The 18,371-nt window shown below is 42.2% G+C and overlaps 1 protein-coding gene across 1 annotated transcript in view; it reads left to right on the top strand.

Moving 5' to 3' along the window:
* The window catches only part of LOC144783900 (extracellular calcium-sensing receptor-like), a 174,724-nt gene that overhangs the window by 124,894 nt on the left and 31,459 nt on the right, over positions 1-18,371 (top strand). Inside the window, exons 5-6 of the mRNA XM_078662641.1 lie at positions 1,976-2,812; positions 2,981-3,208. Of these exons, the coding sequence (XP_078518767.1) occupies positions 1,976-2,812; positions 2,981-3,208 (1,065 nt within the window). The remainder of the gene's footprint in view (positions 1-1,975; positions 2,813-2,980; positions 3,209-18,371) is intronic.

The raw sequence follows: 18,371 nt of genomic DNA, 5'->3' as shown, positions 1-18,371 counted from the left end.
GAAAATCAAAAAACAATTATATTAAATATTGCTAGTGCCCCACCAGGCCATGTGGGCTTTATGGAAGGCAGGGGATTCAGGCAAAATCCACAAAATTGTTCCAATATTTGCTAGTGTCCCCCCAGGGCCCATGGGTACGGTATGGTGGGAGACCAGGTAAAAAGAAAAGAAAATATTAAAGTAAATGCTGTTGTCCTTACAGGACTCATTGCAGGTGGAAGGGCAGGGAAAAACATAATAAATACAATAGGGGGGCGAGAGGCAGAAAATGTAATCCATCAATTAAAGACAATAACACTGTACTACAAGCTGTCCTAGTCACAAATAAATATATCATGAAGAAAGGAAATAATGAACAACAATGGCATGGGCCTCTTCTATCAATGTTCCTAGAAAATGCCTTTTAAAAGTGTAATAAATGGAATGAAACATACACAGGTTGCACAATATGTAAGTAGTTAGTTTTCTACCTCATGCCCACTGAAGAAGGAGGCATAGAACACCACACACATACACACACACACACTCTTTCTCTCCCTCTCTCTCACTCCTTCCATTAAATGACCACTGCCTCTTGTTCAGCAAAGAAGGAGGCATAGAAAACAAAAACCACATGCCCTATTATGCCGGCAGTACCTTCCAAGTATTTCAGCATTGCAGGTAAAGTGATAAGCAGATATACCCGTGATGGGCCCATACATGGGGTTGCCCTTAACCCAAATCCACCATCAGTACATCAGCAACGTCAAGAAAGAAAATTAAATTAATTAAAACAATTAAAACATTACCCAACCATGAATAGACCAAGAAAGTATGTAATTACCCCAGCAACATATTTTTTAAGGCAGCAGAAAAAAGTAAAACACAATATGTAATGTTTATTGACCACCTGTGTTAAAGGAACTGCGGCTCGCACCGAGAAGATACACCTTCTGTTTCTGCTGACTTGTTTCCCTATATTTCGCATTAAATTTCTCCCCAAATGGGACTCTCATTATGCAACGTGGTGCAATTCCAGTAACTACGCATGAGTTTAGTTATGTGAAATTACAAAAATTACACCAGCATAACTAAAATTTTGCTCAGAACAGACATGCTGCTGTTATTGAACAAAATTCATTGACTACATACAAATGAGAAGCTGATATTTGGTGACACAATTCGGATAATTTCCTGAACAATTAAAGATTTTAATTCAGTGAGAGTTTTTGTTGAGTAAAGGACACTTAATGCTGGTATACCATTTCCTTTGCTGATATGGTGACTCGTGAGGCTTTAAAAGCTTTTTTATATCTGTGTATTACCTTCTGCTGTCTGAGACCTGAGTTTGTGAGATCAGTGTAAACCTTGGGATATTTCTGCTTTCTAAACCTATGTCATTTCTCTAGCATGGCTATGTGATCAACTGTCTCAAGCTGTAGCACTGGATTAACCTCAGTATAGCTTTGCTTTCAAAGGACTATACTCTGATGAGAGTCAGAATTGTTACATCCTGGAATAGTAGAATAATTGATGAAAGCTGTTTCCAAATTATCTGTAATTGTATGGCAGACATTTTCATTTAGATACTGTATTGTATAATGCACATTTGTCCAAAATTTTTATAAAGTATTAGGATGTGGACCCCCACAAATCTTTAGAAGGGAAGATAGGCCTTTTCCTTGAATCTGTGCTCTTTTCAGTCAAACAATAAATGCCTCATCTTTAGGAATTTTATCGGTTGTCATCAAGGAGTGTGAAATCCTGAAGGTCTCTTCACGGTATTCAGGCTTCAACTTGTTGGTTGATTGCTAGGTACGGTTTGAGACAGCAATGTCTGCCACAGCTCTTTGAAATGTTACTAGCCACTACTGGTAAATAACCATGCAGATTAGGTATATTTCCGAAAGCAAAAATGTTGATTCCATATCTGTAGTCAGCAATCAAGACTCAAGTCTCGGTAATTACCACTGTAAATGTGTTCTCTTCTCAACAGATTAGCTACGGTGCAGGGCTCCCCATCCTGAGTGACAAAGACCAGTTCCCATCCTTTCTTAGGACGGTGGCTGGTACCTCTTTTCAGGTAGAAGCTATTCTTCAGATACTTCTTCACTTTCGCTGGGCATGGATTGGAATTCTTGCCTCCAACAATGACTTTGGTCTGCAAGGAAGCCAGATGCTTAAGGAAGAAGCAGTAAGGAATGGGATCTGTATTGAAATCTTTGAGACTCTCCCCACACAAGCCAGCAGGGCTGCCCTAGCTCGTGTCATTGACATTATACAATCTTCCACTGCCAAAGTGATTGTCTGTTATGCATTTGCAGTGCATATGACCCCTTTTCTGAATGAAATATCTCGTCAAAGGATTGCTCCGAAAATATGGATTGGAGTGACAAGCTGGATCCCCTCACCAGTGTTTTCCCAGACTGGACTGTGGCAAATATTGAACGGCACACTGGCACTGACACTGGAGAGAGGAGAAATACCTGGGTTTAAAGAGTTCCTCTACAGCATTAATCCATGGGTGGATTCTGAGGATATATTCCTAAAGTCATTCTGGGAGCAGGTCTTTAGTTGCAAATGGCCAGAAAATTTTATAGAACCAAATTTTGGGAACATGACTTATCTGAAAGGGTTATGCACTGGGAGAGAAAAACTGCAACTTCTCGATACTTCTGTGTTTGAGGTGAATTATTTCTTATTTCCCTACAATGCATATAAAGCCACCTATGCCTTGGCCCAAGCACTGCATAATCTGCTCCATTGTAAACCACAGGACGGTCCCTTCACCAACAGGTCATGTGCAGATCCTAAAGATTTTCAACCATGGCAGGTGAATGCACCCATGTATTGACACTGTCTCTAGTTCTAATCGTAAAACTGGAGTATCATTCTGAATCATTTCTATGCATCAATCATGTTCCGAAAGGCTCAATGTTGATCAAGTCAGATTCTTTCAAAATTATTCTTTATCCATATTATTTTTATATTTTGTTTACAGATGTTGCACTATGTGAAGAATGTTCACATGAAGATCTCTGCTGGCAGTGAGATTCTTTTTGATTCAAATGGTGACACCCCACCATTATATGATGTGTTATATTGGCACATGACATCCAGTGACAGCAGCAGTTTTGTGAAAGTGGGGACCTACAATGGCCAAGCTCCTCAAGGTTTAAAGTTAGTCATTAACAAGAGCGCCATCTTATGGGGTGGAAAACACACTCAGGTGAGATACATTTTTGATATCCTCACTGTACAGTAAGAATGTGTTAGCCATAGAACACTTACCTTGAAAGGTAGCAACAGGATTTTTTTAAATATTAAGTTAAAGAATATAATATTTTTCTTGATAAAATTGCTAAGTTTATTCAAAATGTTGACATGTGTCAGTGAACTTTTTCATTTGTTGTTTAGGATGTTGTGTATTGCATAACAAGGTCCTTTTATACACAGTACTAAAGCGGACTTTTGTATGGAGTATCACTAAGCTGATTAATACAAGCTCTTGTCTTAGTATATATGCATGTCTATGTACACTCATTAGGTGTCTTTTGCTGGTGTTCTGCATGTGCCATATTCTAATTAAATTCTAATTAACTCTACATATTCTGATCTGATACCATCCCCGTATAAGAAATACTCAGAATGTTCAATCTCAAACTTACTAAAAATTTACTTAGCTTTCCTTATTCTACATCCTCTTGTCTCCAGCACACCCAATAAGGCATCCAGTATCTTGTCAGTCTCCCAAATGATTGACACCATACACCAGGATGTCATCCTAGAATGCTTGGATGCTGCAAACTCACTTTAAAGTTTTCATAACAAACATACTTAAATGCAGTGACTTCTCAGAAGATGGTGTCCTTTTGCAAGATAGGTTACTTCTCACTACTGATATCAATGTGTCTACTAAACTTGTCTTTCTGTTTACAGACAACAACTATTGGGTAAAGTCAATTGGAGGAATCTGTTAATCTATTTTGCTTTCACATGAAATTTAAATTCTGACTAATCTAATTTCTTTCTGGACACACAACTTCTCCGAACACACCATCCAAAGCTCTAGCAAGTTCATAAAATGTATTCACAGTTCTTTTTTTTAAAAGAAATCAGTTTAATTTTTCTTGATTTTTGTCACTAAGAAAAAGAAAGCAGATAGTATTTATTGCATTACGCCTGGTGAAGATCTGAATATACATTTACATACATCTCTCAGGTTCAACCATCGTAGTCAAAGCTTTTACAACTACATATGTTTTTGTAACCTATTAAGGTCTAACATCTTGAAAATGGTTCCATGACAGTCTCCGTTTCCAGCTGTGTTTTCTAGACAACCATTATCTCTGTAAACAGACTCCTCCATACAGAGAAGGAAGGCAAATTTCTTAAAGAGTTCAAGAGGAAAGATAAGGATTTTATCTAACTGCCATTTCACTTATGGTTTCCATTATCTCCTCTGGTGTCAAAGGCAGGTCAAGTTCCTACACATCTAATTTTGGGAGGGTCGGAATGGAAAGGTCCTGGAGTGGAGGGTTATCATTTTTGTCTACCCCATAGGAGCCTGCATTGGAGATCTCTTTTTAACAGTCTGCAAAGGCACCTATCACTAACCTTCATCCCACCAAATCATATATTTGTGCATTGATTTTGGAGACTGCCTCAAAATTAGATAGGCCATTTAAGCGTTTGTTTATTTTATGTCCATATACATACATGCACCGCTGCAAAGCTCTCCTGTCTGTTTTGCATTCCAGTTTTTTCTCATTCTTAAGATTAAGTTGATTCAAATACATTGAGTAGTTTGGCATTCCTCTAGCAACAATGGTTTGTTCTAGCTTGGGAATCGTTTTTATTGTAGTTGTGACCCTGAGTTATAGGTCCTTCACATTACCACAGGGGTGCATCGTGTTCTTTTCTCAAAAGATGGTCCTGAAGCTATCACATATGGTGGATGCCAATGAGACCAAGTCAAAATTATACTGAAAATAAAAATTGCCTTCCTTGATCAGGCATGCCAAGATGTTGTCTTCAAATAACCACCAGGTATTTAGGGAGTAGATAATGTGTGGGTCTCCTTTTGGATGGTACAGCTACAACTTTGTTGGTGAAAAGCCCTGTTGAAGGATACACGCTCCTGCTAGTCTAGAGACATTAATGGCTGGAAGAAAAATATTTAGGCAACAGAAGGATTGATGATTAACAAAATATAAAGGTGTTTTTTCTTCAACCTAGATGCCTGCCCCACCAATTTTCCCATAACCCCATTCAAGTTGCCCAAAAAGGTAGAAATTCAATTCCAGGTTTTCAACAGTAGTTCTGTGGAGACTCCTAGGGTGCTCTCCTTGAGTGTGCTTGGAGCATAAAGACTACAAAATATCCAAAAGTGTTCATTAAATTAACTTGAAGCAGTGTGGTTTTATAGTCTGACGCACTCCAGTGTAATCCAAGTAATCTAGGTGAAAAAGTGGGTGGTGCTGGTGGGTTAATCCTTCTGAGTGAAAGGAATGATTATCTACAATGAGTTGCGCGGTCCTCAACAAAAGAGGAGCGTCCCCCACTCGCAGTCGAATATGACGTGTAATCAAGTCAACGAATGTTCAAAAAAGCGGTTTTTCAAATCAAATGTATTATTCTTTTTTTCATTGAGATTAGTCTGAAACTTTTTGATGGCCTAATTACCTTAAAATCATTTCATCTTCATTATAAGAAAATTAAATTTCAACACAATATTTCTGTGCGCCTGGTTACCCAATGCATTGCGAGCCGTAGCCCTTCGTCAGGGGAATAATATCTGTAATTTTTAAATGAAACACTAAGTCAATCGCCACACATGACCCTAAATCAATTCATTAACTAGGGTTAATATGCAGTTGTTGCATAGTGATGTCATGCTTTTTAAGAAAAAGGTTACCCCAGTGAGAAGCGGTAAAAACCAATGAAAGGAAATGGAAATTCTGAGCACCAATTTCAAAACAAACTTTTTCAATGAACCAATATCATCCCAGTGAGTATTCATTATTAAGGCGAACAAATGAGACCTGAAATCTACAAAACATGCTCCCAGTGTCGTGGTGACTTTACCAGTTGTTAGAGTCATGTGTCCGGTTCTCATAAAAGACTGTGGTAAAAATTAATACTGAGAGGCCGATGTTAAATGTTTGAACGTCATGTCGGTGAATATGCGCTTACCCAAATTGTATATAGCGTGGTTTTTTTTCTAAAAAACAAATAGTTCTCATGAACCGACCTAAGTGAAGAACATGTAAAAACGTGCTTAGTGAAAATGTCTTATTGCTAATGATTATGAGTAGCGAACGATTAAAATGCACAGTGCTTACTTGAAAAAATGGTTAGTGGTGAAAATTCTGCAATATCATGGCCATTAGCACATCACATCTCTTTCCTAAATCATGATATTCAGTGGATCATTCTAGTAAAGCTGTGTATTGACAAGGAGTAATAATAATAATATCAAGCTTCTTACCCAAGGTGATTTGAATAATCGTTTGTTGAACATTCGTTGACTTGATTACACGTCATATTTGAGTGTGAGTGGGGGGCGCCCCTCTCTTGTTGAGGACCGCGCAACTCATTTTCATTAAATTAACTTGTCACCTTTACATAATACTCCAAAGTATCTGTCTTTAACTGGGAAGATGTGAATGGGAAGAACTTATGAAGTAAAATTACTGCATAAGATACAGTGCTGCTTAGCCTTTTGGCTAAGTTTGCACTATTCAAATTCAACATGCATACCTAGAGTGTGCATTGAAGATAAAGACAAGAAATATTCAACTGTGTCCCTCAAGTGAGCCGGTCAGCAATACATAAAACACCAAAGTACATCTCTTTAGCTGGGAAGATAGGAATAGGATGCGAATGGGAAGAACCAGAGGAATGAGAAGAAAGGTAAGTAGTAAAATTACTGCATAATATATTGTACTGCACTGCCTGTTTGGCTAGGGTTGCACTACAGATATACTACATGCATCCATACATGCCAATGTGACTACTCCTTTAAAGCCCTATGTAAAGTCTCTGGACATTCCCTACACCGATCTAAAAAAGCTTTTAATTTGTGGACATGAGGATAGTTACTTTTAGTATCTTACTGGGATAACACTTTCACAAATCTTTACTGCTCCCCTTTTGACCTCATTGTTGAAGCTATTCACATTCCATGTCAGGGCCCAAAATTCATTTGGATGATTAGAACATGATACAGAGGCCATTGGTTAGAAGAAAAACTGACAGCTTTTACACAGTCTGTCAACTGAAACAATTTGAAAAAGTAATGCAAACGGAAAATAACCTACTTCTCAAACATCTCCCCTCCCTGTAGTTATTTTCAAGAAGTATCTGTAGTCCAATTGAGTTAATAATAAAAAAAAGGAACAAACAGTGTTTTAATTTGAATTTGTTTGCCCACTCTGCCTCTTCCGGCTCGAGATGACCAGAGACGCCATTTTGTTAGTGCGAGCTCTAGTCTTCCGAAAGGAAGGACACATAAGAAGGCGTGCCTAAGGCAAGCCCATCTGCGCTCATCAGCATCTTGGAAGCGGCCAGCGCCGGCCAGCGGCAGCCATGCTGTCCGGGTAAACCCCCACAGTAAGCCTACTCATTGGCCTTATAGCTGGGAAGAGTTGCTCTCGCTCTGCCCTCAGACATGTAACGATAAGTTAAGATTGGGGGTTCTAGATAACCCTACCTCCAGCTGCAACCACTGTAACCACTGTAAATTTCACCTAACCACAGGGTCTATTACCCAGTTTGTGTCCTTGTAACAGTCAGAAGGTGCACACTATTAGAGCGGCTGTGATTAATGCATGCTCAGTTATTGGCTACCCCAGGGGATATGAAATCTCGCGAGCAGACCGTAAATCTGGAAGAGGAGGAGGAGTGGCAGTTGTGTTTAAAGAAAAGTGGAATTTCCAGTGAGGCAACTTTGTGGAGATTTTGGAGGGTGAAGCTCTGGATTTTTGTGTTACCATCTCCCCTCATTTCTCGCTAGGAGGTATCCTGGTTTACAGACCCCCAGTCCAGCAGGCTCATGTCTTAAAACGCTGGATGACACATCTGCCGCATGTCAGCGCGGACGCGCCACTGGCGTGCCAAAGGCACTCCTAAGGCAAGCCTGTCTGCACCCAACCCCGCCCGATCGGACCAGGGGCCAGAAACCCTGCCAGGTAACTCTGAGGTAAATTGACTTAATCTAGCTGTCTATTACTCAAACTGAGGAACCCCTGTCACAGCACATGTTGCCACTCTATGGCTCCCCTCAGCGAGGTGCCTCAATGCCCTAACTGCACCTTTAGGCTTCACCCTTGTATACAGAGCACCCCAGAGACCAAACACCCCAACACTATAAAATGTTCCTTTTATACTGTCGGTCCACACCTTAACCCTCCATTGAGCTGAACTCACTCCTTTAAGATGAAACCCCAGATATACTGTTTTTTACGGAAACTTGGCTTCATAAGGAGTTTGAGACAGATTTGGTGCAGACTCACCCGGCAGACTACAACCTCCAACTGAAAGACCGGGAGGGAAAGAAAGGGGGAGGCTTGGCAATAATATATAAAAATTGTTTTAAATGTCAGGTGGAACTTAAACAAAACAGGTGTGTGGAGGGTCGGGGGGAAATATTTACTGACCTTCCTGCTCGCTCCCCTATACCTAGATAGAAAACACACAAAAGAGCAGGCAAGGTCTACACATGATGTGCAACTGCATTAGTGACCGTGAGGCACTGATGGTGAGCGCATGAGACACAGGGCTGTCAAAACTGAAAACTATGGGTCACAAAAAAGGCAAAAAAATTCCCATCAGACCACCCCTGTGGTGGAGTTAACGTCATATGGGAATAATTGATCATCCTATCCCAAATCCGACCAAATAGTGTCGATACGGGAAAAGGTTGTCAAAAAATAGTCCTATTGTGACACCATGAAATGTTATGAATAGACAAAGTGCAGTGCTCAAAAAGAAATTGTTTACAATAAAATTGACTACCAGGTCACCGAAGAACATTACAATGAAGGGCCAAGTGTCAATGATTAAAAACACGCCGAGTAGTAAGACTACTCAAAGGCGCTGTGCAGTGTGGTCGACATGTTTCAGCTGTGAGAGCAATTAGCTCAGCTTTCTTCAGGACCTTTGACAGAACAATAGCTACTGCAACTACATGTGATGTGTATAAGTGAAAAATAATATAAATGTACTGATACACAATTACATATATACCAGGAACTAGTATACTTGAATGTCCACTGGAGGGAAAGAGAAGTGTCTTTTTCCTGTCAAGAGAAGAAAAGAACACACAAGATAGTATGTCAGACAACACCAAAGCCCACAAGCTCACACATCGTACACACGCAGAGACCATGCAGACACACGTGCAGGAATAATTTATATTCTGCAATCTAACAAGCATATTAGCTTAAATCACTCAGAGGCATTTCCTCTCAGTGATACTCACCCAGCTTTGTGTGGGTGACGACCTCACCTCACCCGGCAACCGCTTGGGAGTATGAGGCCCCGCTCTGAAGTATAGAAATAAAAGACACAGTAAGCACACAACTTTACGATGTCCTACCCAATGGTTCTATACATGTAACCCAACTAACGTGTGATAGTACACAAAATGTCACACCCAACACTGAACACCACAAAGATCCATATGGGTAAAAAGAAAACGCACATCCTGCGATCCTTTAACAACAACCAGTAAACTGGTATCTATGTGTATCTCAAGGAAACTCCTTTCAAAAGTAATGTATACCTTAAACCTATATACAAAGTATTGTATATCATGGAATGTCACGACCTATTGGGGACTCTAGCGTTGCTGTATGAGAGAGGGAGGTTATTTTAAAGGGGGCAATGTCCCTAAGTGGCTACCTGGGCCACCCCTATTAGAGGGCTTAAAAAACTCTCTCCACATATCAAAAGGCAGGGTACCGAGGCCCTGCCAAAGATGTATAAGTAGGGGCCATGTTAGGTCAACCTGAAGTGACTAGTAAACCGGGGGTACCCTGGCCCTAACAAAGATCAGAAAGTAGGGCCCCTGCCGGGTCCCGCTGAACTGACTAGTACACCGAGGAATAGTACCTCACTAACCTCAAAGCGAGCACACTGTGACTCACCTGTCCGTCGGTGCTCTCGCTGCAAACGCGAGCGGAAGTGGAGGTGAAAGTGCTCACACCCTTCCTGCTTTTAAATCATCGTTGATGGGGTGATACGTTAGTCGTGGAGTCAGGATTGCATGTAATCATGGTAAATGGCGTTGCGGAAGTCGCTACTTCCTCGCGCATGCGTGAAGACAGGGAACCATTGCTCCTGAGCGCATGCGCTGACCCTCGGACTGGCCAAACATCGGAAGTGAAAATCACCGATTAGATCTTTAAAGAACGAATATCTTAATAATGAAGATTCATTGTGCTCAGGGGATCATGTATCCATAACCCCACAGGAGACAAGTTTTTATAAACACCAGATCGGTGAGTGTCCAAAAACAGCACTTGTGTGATGTGTGTCCATAATTGATTATGGAGCCAAAGAAAGGGGTTTGCACCATAACCACCATAGTGTGTGATATTTGTTTTAAATTGGGAACCAGCTAGCCCAGGTCAAAAGTTTCTAATTTGGGGACAGGCTGTCCCAGGTCAGGAGTTTAATCAGCAAGAGTCTCCAAGCGTAATAAATACGATGGGACATACCTATAGAGTGGTCCTTGGCTCGCTGAGTATACGGAGGGAAAAAGAACGGTGTCTAGGGGGAACCTGTACTTTGAAATCAATTCAAGGGCACACATATCATCATGGGTCAGTGTGTAATGACAGAGTAATCAAACCCTATAGCGACCCTAAATGGAAGTAAGGGTTAATATCTGAGGGTGTCAGTGAGGGTGCACAAAGAGACAACACCCACACATAAGTTGGGTGAGCTATGAGGTGCAAACAAGGTTAGCACCCTAATCAAAACGACCCGCAGCTAAGAAGCTGCACTAAATACTTAAACAAAACAGGTGTGTGGAGGGTCGGGGGGAAATATTTACTGACCTTCCTGCTCGCTCCCCTATACCTAGATAGAAAACACACAAAAGAGCAGGCAAGGTCTACACATGATGTGCAACTGCATTAGTGACCGTGAGGCACTGATGGTGAGCGCATGAGACACAGGGCTGTCAAAACTGAAAACTATGGGTCACAAAAAAGGCAAAAAAATTCCCATCAGACCACCCATGTGGTGGAGTTAACGTCATATGGGAATAATTGATCATCCTATCCCAAATCCGACCAAATAGTGTCGATACGGGAAAAGGTTGTCAAAAAATAGTCCTATTGTGACACCATGAAATGTTATGAATAGACAAAGTGCAGTGCTCAAAAAGAAATTGTTTACAATAAAATTGACTACCAGGTCACCGAAGAACATTACAATGAAGGGCCAAGTGTCAATGATTAAAAACACGCCGAGTAGTAAGACTACTCAAAGGCGCTGTGCAGTGTGGTCGACATGTTTCAGCTGTGAGAGCAATTAGCTCAGCTTTCTTCAGGACCTTTGACAGAACAATAGCTACTGCAACTACATGTGATGTGTATAAGTGAAAAATAATATAAATGTACTGATACACAATTACATATATACCAGGAACTAGTATACTTGAATGTCCACTGGAGGGAAAGAGAAGTGTCTTTTTCCTGTCAAGAGAAGAAAAGAACACACAAGATAGTATGTCAGACAACACCAAAGCCCACAAGCTCACACATCGTACACACGCAGAGACCATGCAGACACACGTGCAGGAATAATTTATATTCTGCAATCTAACAAGCATATTAGCTTAAATCACTCAGAGGCATTTCCTCTCAGTGATACTCACCCAGCTTTGTGTGGGTGACGACCTCACCTCACCCGGCAACCGCTCGGGAGTATGAGGCCCCGCTCTGAAGTATAGAAATAAAAGACACAGTAAGCACACAACGTTACGATGTCCTACCCAATGGTTCTATACATGTAACCCAACTAACGTGTGATAGTACACAAAATGTCACACCCAACACTGAACACCACAAAGATCCATATGGGTAAAAAGAAAACGCACATCCTGCGATCCTTTAACAACAACCAGTAAACTGGTATCTATGTGTATCTCAAGGAAACTCCTTTCAAAAGTAATGTATACCTTAAACCTATATACAAAGTATTGTATATCATGGAATGTCACGACCTATTGGGGACTCTAGCTTTGCTGTATGAGAGAGGGAGGTTATTTTAAAGGGGGCAATGTCCCTAAGTGGCTACCTGGGCCACCCCTATTAGAGGGCTTAAAAAACTCTCTCCACATATCAAAAGGCAGGGTACCGAGGCCCTGCCAAAGATGTATAAGTAGGGGCCATGTTAGGTCAACCTGAAGTGACTAGTAAACCGGGGGTACCCTGGCCCTAACAAAGATCAGAAAGTAGGGCCCCTGCCGGGTCCTGCTGAACTGACTAGTACACCGAGGAATAGTACCTCACTAACCTCAAAGCGAGCACACTGTGACTCACCTGTCCGTTGGTGCTCTCGCTGCAAACGCGAGCGGAAGTGGAGGTGAAAGTGCTCACACCCTTCCTGCTTTTAAATCATCGTTGATGGGGTGATACGTTAGTCGTGGAGTCAGGATTGCATGTAATCATGGTAAATGGCGTTGCGGAAGTCGCTACTTCCTCGCGCATGCGTGAAGACAGGGAACCATTGCTCCTGAGCGCATGCGCTGACCCTCGGACTGGCCAAACATCGGAAGTGAAAATCACCGATTAGATCTTTAAAGAACGAATATCTTAATAATGAAGATTCATTGTGCTCAGGGGATCATGTATCCATAACCCCACAGGAGACAAGTTTTTATAAACACCAGATCGGCGAGTGTCCAAAAACAGCGCTTGTGTGATGTGTGTCCATAATTGATTATGGAGCCAAAGAAAGGGGTTTGCACCATAACCACCATAGTGTGTGATATTTGTTTTAAATTGGGAACCAGCTAGCCCAGGTCAAAAGTTTCTAATTTGGGGACAGGCTGTCCCAGGTCAGGAGTTTAATCAGCAAGAGTCTCCAAGCGTAATAAATACGATGGGACATACCTATAGAGTGGTCCTTGGCTCGCTGAGTATACGGAGGGAAAAAGAACGGTGTCTAGGGGGAACCTGTACTTTGAAATCAATTCAAGGGCACACATATCATCATGGGTCAGTGTGTAATGACAGAGTAATCAAACCCTATAGCGACCCTAAATGGAAGTAAGGGTTAATATCTGAGGGTGTCAGTGAGGGTGCACAAAGAGACAACACACACACATAAGTTGGGTGAGCTATGAGGTGCAAACAAGGTTAGCACCCTAATCAAAACGACCCGCAGCTAAGAAGCTGCACTAAATACTTAAACAAAACAGGTGTGTGGAGGGTCGGGGGGAAATATTTACTGACCTTCCTGCTCGCTCCCCTATACCTAGATAGAAAACACACAAAAGAGCAGGCAAGGTCTACACATGATGTGCAACTGCATTAGTGACCGTGAGGCACTGATGGTGAGCGCATGAGACACAGGGCTGTCAAAACTGAAAACTATGGGTCACAAAAAAGGCTAAAAAATTCCCATCAGACCACCCATGTGGTGGAGTTAACGTCATATGGGAATAATTGATCATCCTATCCCAAATCCGACCAAATAGTGTCGATACGGGAAAAGGTTGTCAAAAAGCCAACATTGTCCCGGATTGTGAAAGTCTCTTCTTTACTATCACACTATCCGCAGTACAATCCTTTCCCGGAGTGCTCATTTACCGCCCTCCGGGTGGACGTGGGCTATTCCTCCAAACCCTACCGGAGGTAGCAGCCTCACTTGTTGGCACCACCCCAAATATTAAGTTTTTAGGGGGATTTCAACCTCCAATTTGATAACTGACATGGTTGACACAACAGAACTGACTAAGGACCTATTAGCAGTCCAACTTCTGCAAAAAGTCTCATGCCCCACCCATAAACTGGGCCACACGCTGGACCCAGTTTTCACCAATAATGCTGAACTATTGGTCGGTGGCCCCATCCCTATGCCTTGGACCGACCACTTCCTGATTCCCATTTATGTTAACTCCCCACCCCACCTCCAAATATTAGATGCACCACCAAGAGGGTCAGACCCTGGGCCAAATTAGCAGGAGAAGCTTAGACCACAGCCCTAGAAAGTCTAGAGCTGGAACTCAACCCCGACCTCACAGTAGACACAGATCATTTTTCCACCTGGATTAAGACATTTCTAGATATGATCCCCCAATTAAATCCTGCAATAAAGTGAGAGAGAAACTTTCACCCGTGTATTCCTCCAAACTTCTCACATATAAACAGGACTTTAAAAGATTGGAGAGAAAGAGGAGAAAAGACTATTACGTCACTAGCAAGAGAAATATAGAGAAGCCATAAAACGCTATCAAAGCGAAATAAAAATCGGCCAGGCAGCGTCCTATGAAGAATGGATCAATTTAGCAGCCAACTCCCCCAGAGAGATCTTCTGCATCGCAAAAGACCTTTTAGAATTCCCAAGATTAGAAACCTATTCTGTGTTCTCTTCTGAGCGAAGTGATGAACTAGCGTATTTCTTTCTAGAAAAATGTTAAAATATCTACTCAGTCTTTTCTAGACCACCACGCCCTAGTGACATCCTTCTAAGGGACATGCTCTTGCCTAGCCCAGACCATGTGCTCAATGTATTTCCCCCACTCACTCTAGCCAGGCTTTCAAACATTTTCCTCCAAATAAAATCCGGCTCCCCCTTCGATCCAGCACTACCCCATGTACTCTGCAAAGCAGGAAAAGTGATACTTCCCCACATACTTGAAATAAGGAACCAATCTATGGCTATTGGCTCAGCCCCGGCACCTTGGAAGCATGCCATGGAGAAGGCTCTATTAAAGAAACCCAATCTGGACCCGGATGATTTGGGTAACTGTCGCCCAATATCCCTGCTTAAAGTGACCATCAAGGCCATAGAGAAGCATGTTAATTTAACTATCTCAGAATTTTCGGAAACAAACAGCCTCTTATATCCCACACAAACATCCTTCTGGCCTCTACATGGCATGGAAACTGCCCTGCTTGCCCTTGTGGAGGAATCTAAACTGATCTTCGATCAAGGGGGAGAAGTGGCCTTTATTCTCCTAGATTTGAGTTCAGCTTTCAACACCGTGAACTTTAATATCCTAGTGGAGATACTCAGGATGAGAGGTGTCTCAGGTGAGGCACTGAAATGGATCCAATCCTACCTAGAGAACAGGACCTTTCGGGTCTTTTCAGGGGAATCAACATCTAAAGTTCTGGCAATCAGCTGCGGAGTCCCCCAGGGATCCTCCCTGAGTCCCACAATATTTAATGTGTATATGCAGCCACTGGCTGATATCATCTTGCCTTACGGGATAGAAATTGTCACCTATGCAGATGACACCCAGTTGGTAATCTCCCTCAATGGCCCATGCAACCACCCTTCCAACTTGGAGACCTGCATGGAAGAAATGGCTTTGTGGATGGAACACTCCTGCCTTAAGTTGAACGGGGGAAAGACAGAGCTAATGCTTCTGGGTAACACCTCCCGCCTGGACCTCAAACAGGTCCGGCCTAGTTTGCTTGGGACCTATCCCCTTCCCAAAAACCAAGATAAAAAGTCTGGGCATTGGGTGGACAGTTCTCCTAAATCTGATTACCAAGCAGTAAAATTAGCAGGAGCATGTTTCAGCGCTATTAGACTACTGTGCAACATCCTCCCCTTTCTTCCAATGAGTGCCAGGAGGATCCTAATACAGGTCCTAGTCTTATCACGCTTGGACTATGGAAACTCTTTATACCTTGGAGCCCCCGCTGCAATGCTGAGGAAACTCCAAGTTGCACAGAACTGTGCGGCCAGATTACTGCTGGGGGTACCTAAAAACAAATCAGCCAAACCGGCCTTGACAGCGTTATACTGGCTACCTGTCTCTGACAGAGTCAAAGTTAAGGCTCTGTGCATAGCCCGCAGGACCTACTGGGGTAGCAGCCCTGCTATCAATGGACCTCCTATTACCCCTTACCCCCATAGAAAATGCCTCTGCTCTACCAATCTTCATTTGGTAGTTACTCCAAAAATAACAAGCATTTACAATGCAACGGTTTCGCCTTTGCAAAAGTTAGAGCTATTGGCATTGTAAATGACAACATTTTTATTTATTTGTTGGTTTTGAAAACAGATAAATAAATGGCATTGTCATTTACAATGTCAATAGCTTAATCTCTCGCAAATGCCACACACACACACACACACCCACAGAACGCCAGGCAAAACCTAAAAAACATTCCTAATTGTGTGCATGCTTGCTTACCTCTACCGGCCATATTGCAAGTTTGGAAACAAACGTTCACAAAAACAACAACTCTATGCCTCATCATAAAAGGCGACAGTAGGCTTTGTTGACTGCCATGCACACGTTTAAAAACCGGTAACATGGCAACTTATAGGTGTTGTGGTGACACATTCACGGTTGGGGGGGCAGGTATAGTTGTGCACGTGGGGAGCGCAGCAATAAAATAGGACATACTGACATATGCACATTCGTGACAGTGGCATGTACACATGTAGGATCAGGTGACCAGCACGGATACAGCAGTGTGGCTGACAGGTACATGCAAAGAGACTGTGCCCTACTCTTATGCAAAGACACTAGACTCTGACGTGTAAATATTTAGGAGCCAGTGGCGTGTGATCTGGTAGCACGGGTGGTGAAAGAAGAAATACGAGGCATTTCCATGCGCACAGGAGATGCAGGTACACACAGATGTAAAGAATATGTTGATGAATCGGCATGTATATAGCTGGCAGAGAACAGTACACATAAAGGAGAGGCGGCCTGCACATATATGCACGTGCCCGTTCAGTAGACATAGGTGAAGGGAGGCTGCATGCAGACACGTGGGGATCTGTGAGACAATGACGTGTGCACACACAGGTCAGAGAGTGCCAGCACTCACAGAGGAGACAGTGACATGTGTCCACTTATGCCTCTGGGAGAAGGTTACCTATGCACACGAAACAAAGATAAATGAGCATCTATAAGAAGGAAACGTATACCTGTGGCAGTCTTTCACAGATGCATGCTGCACTGCACCACGTATAAAATGTGAACGCCCAGAAGTCGAGGAATTGCCTACCAAAGATATTGTAGTTTTTGTCCAAGATACCAAAGTTAACCACAGACTTCACAACTACTCAATAACTCAAAGTTGGTGGTACCAGCAACCACTCCGGATAGACTCCAGAGCATCAAAAAGTCATATACCACCACCGCCAACCGGAAATGATACCTTACCTATCTATGAAACGCTCAGTACCAGAAGATCTTGTCTCTGGGACCTACCACCCTCCTGCTTAGCTAACAGAACACTGCCCCCTGAAGTGGTCCGTCAAATAGTGGATAAAGTATTCATTAACACCCCCATTCCTAACAATACTCTGTCAACCATGAATCGTGCGAGTATATTTAAATATTCGCAAAACCATAAGTAAGTGCAACTTAAAGACCGCCATTCCCATATTAGTAAGGCGGCCTACCAAAAATAACACTGGATAAAGAAATAGCTCATATAATATTCTTCTAAACTGGGAAACTACAGAAACATGGTTTGTCTAATGAATCCAGCCACACGTTGTTGTAATCAGTGACAAAAAGGCAAATAAGTGAAAACTACAGCAGGGCTAGTAGAGCAGGAATTGCTACCAGGGTGCCTTTAAAGTCGAATAATGGCTCCACACGAGGACGGATTAGCCAGCTGTTGATGTTCCATTCGGTCCTCAAACTGGTGTGAAAGATTAATGTACAATTTTTCAGTAGTAACCATGTGTCAAACCGAGCTAATGATAGCACAACCCACCTTTCCACACGCAAAAAAGGGGTATTAAGCATATAATATATCTTTTTTTTAATACAATCTATATGCATTTTTAAACTTTTGCCACTGTGTATTGTATGTGCTTTTCTATCTGGCTTCGACCCACATCAAGAAATGTGCCTTTAATGTGTTACAACCATATGAAATCAGACCATGCTTTTGGGGTTTACTGTATTTGCAGCCATTAGTCAATTTTGTTCCCATTTCATGCAGTTTGCATCTTAACTGCAATTACAAATTTTGTGGTAATACTACGCTTTCCTGCTACACATTTTGTAAGGTAGAGCCTGGCCGAATTGGTGCACAGAAAATTACCACATAAATAGAGCACGTGGCAGTACCACGTGATCCTCGAGCCATGTTACTAAACTGAATGAGCAGGTTACACCCCACTTAATAAACATAGAAGAAAGCAGTATCCGTATTAAACCAAGCTAC

This window comes from Lissotriton helveticus, chromosome 10 (assembly GCF_964261635.1).
Source record: "Lissotriton helveticus chromosome 10, aLisHel1.1, whole genome shotgun sequence".
NCBI classification, from domain to species: domain Eukaryota; kingdom Metazoa; phylum Chordata; class Amphibia; order Caudata; family Salamandridae; genus Lissotriton; species Lissotriton helveticus.
This window is presented reverse-complemented; position numbering and strand designations above follow the sequence as displayed.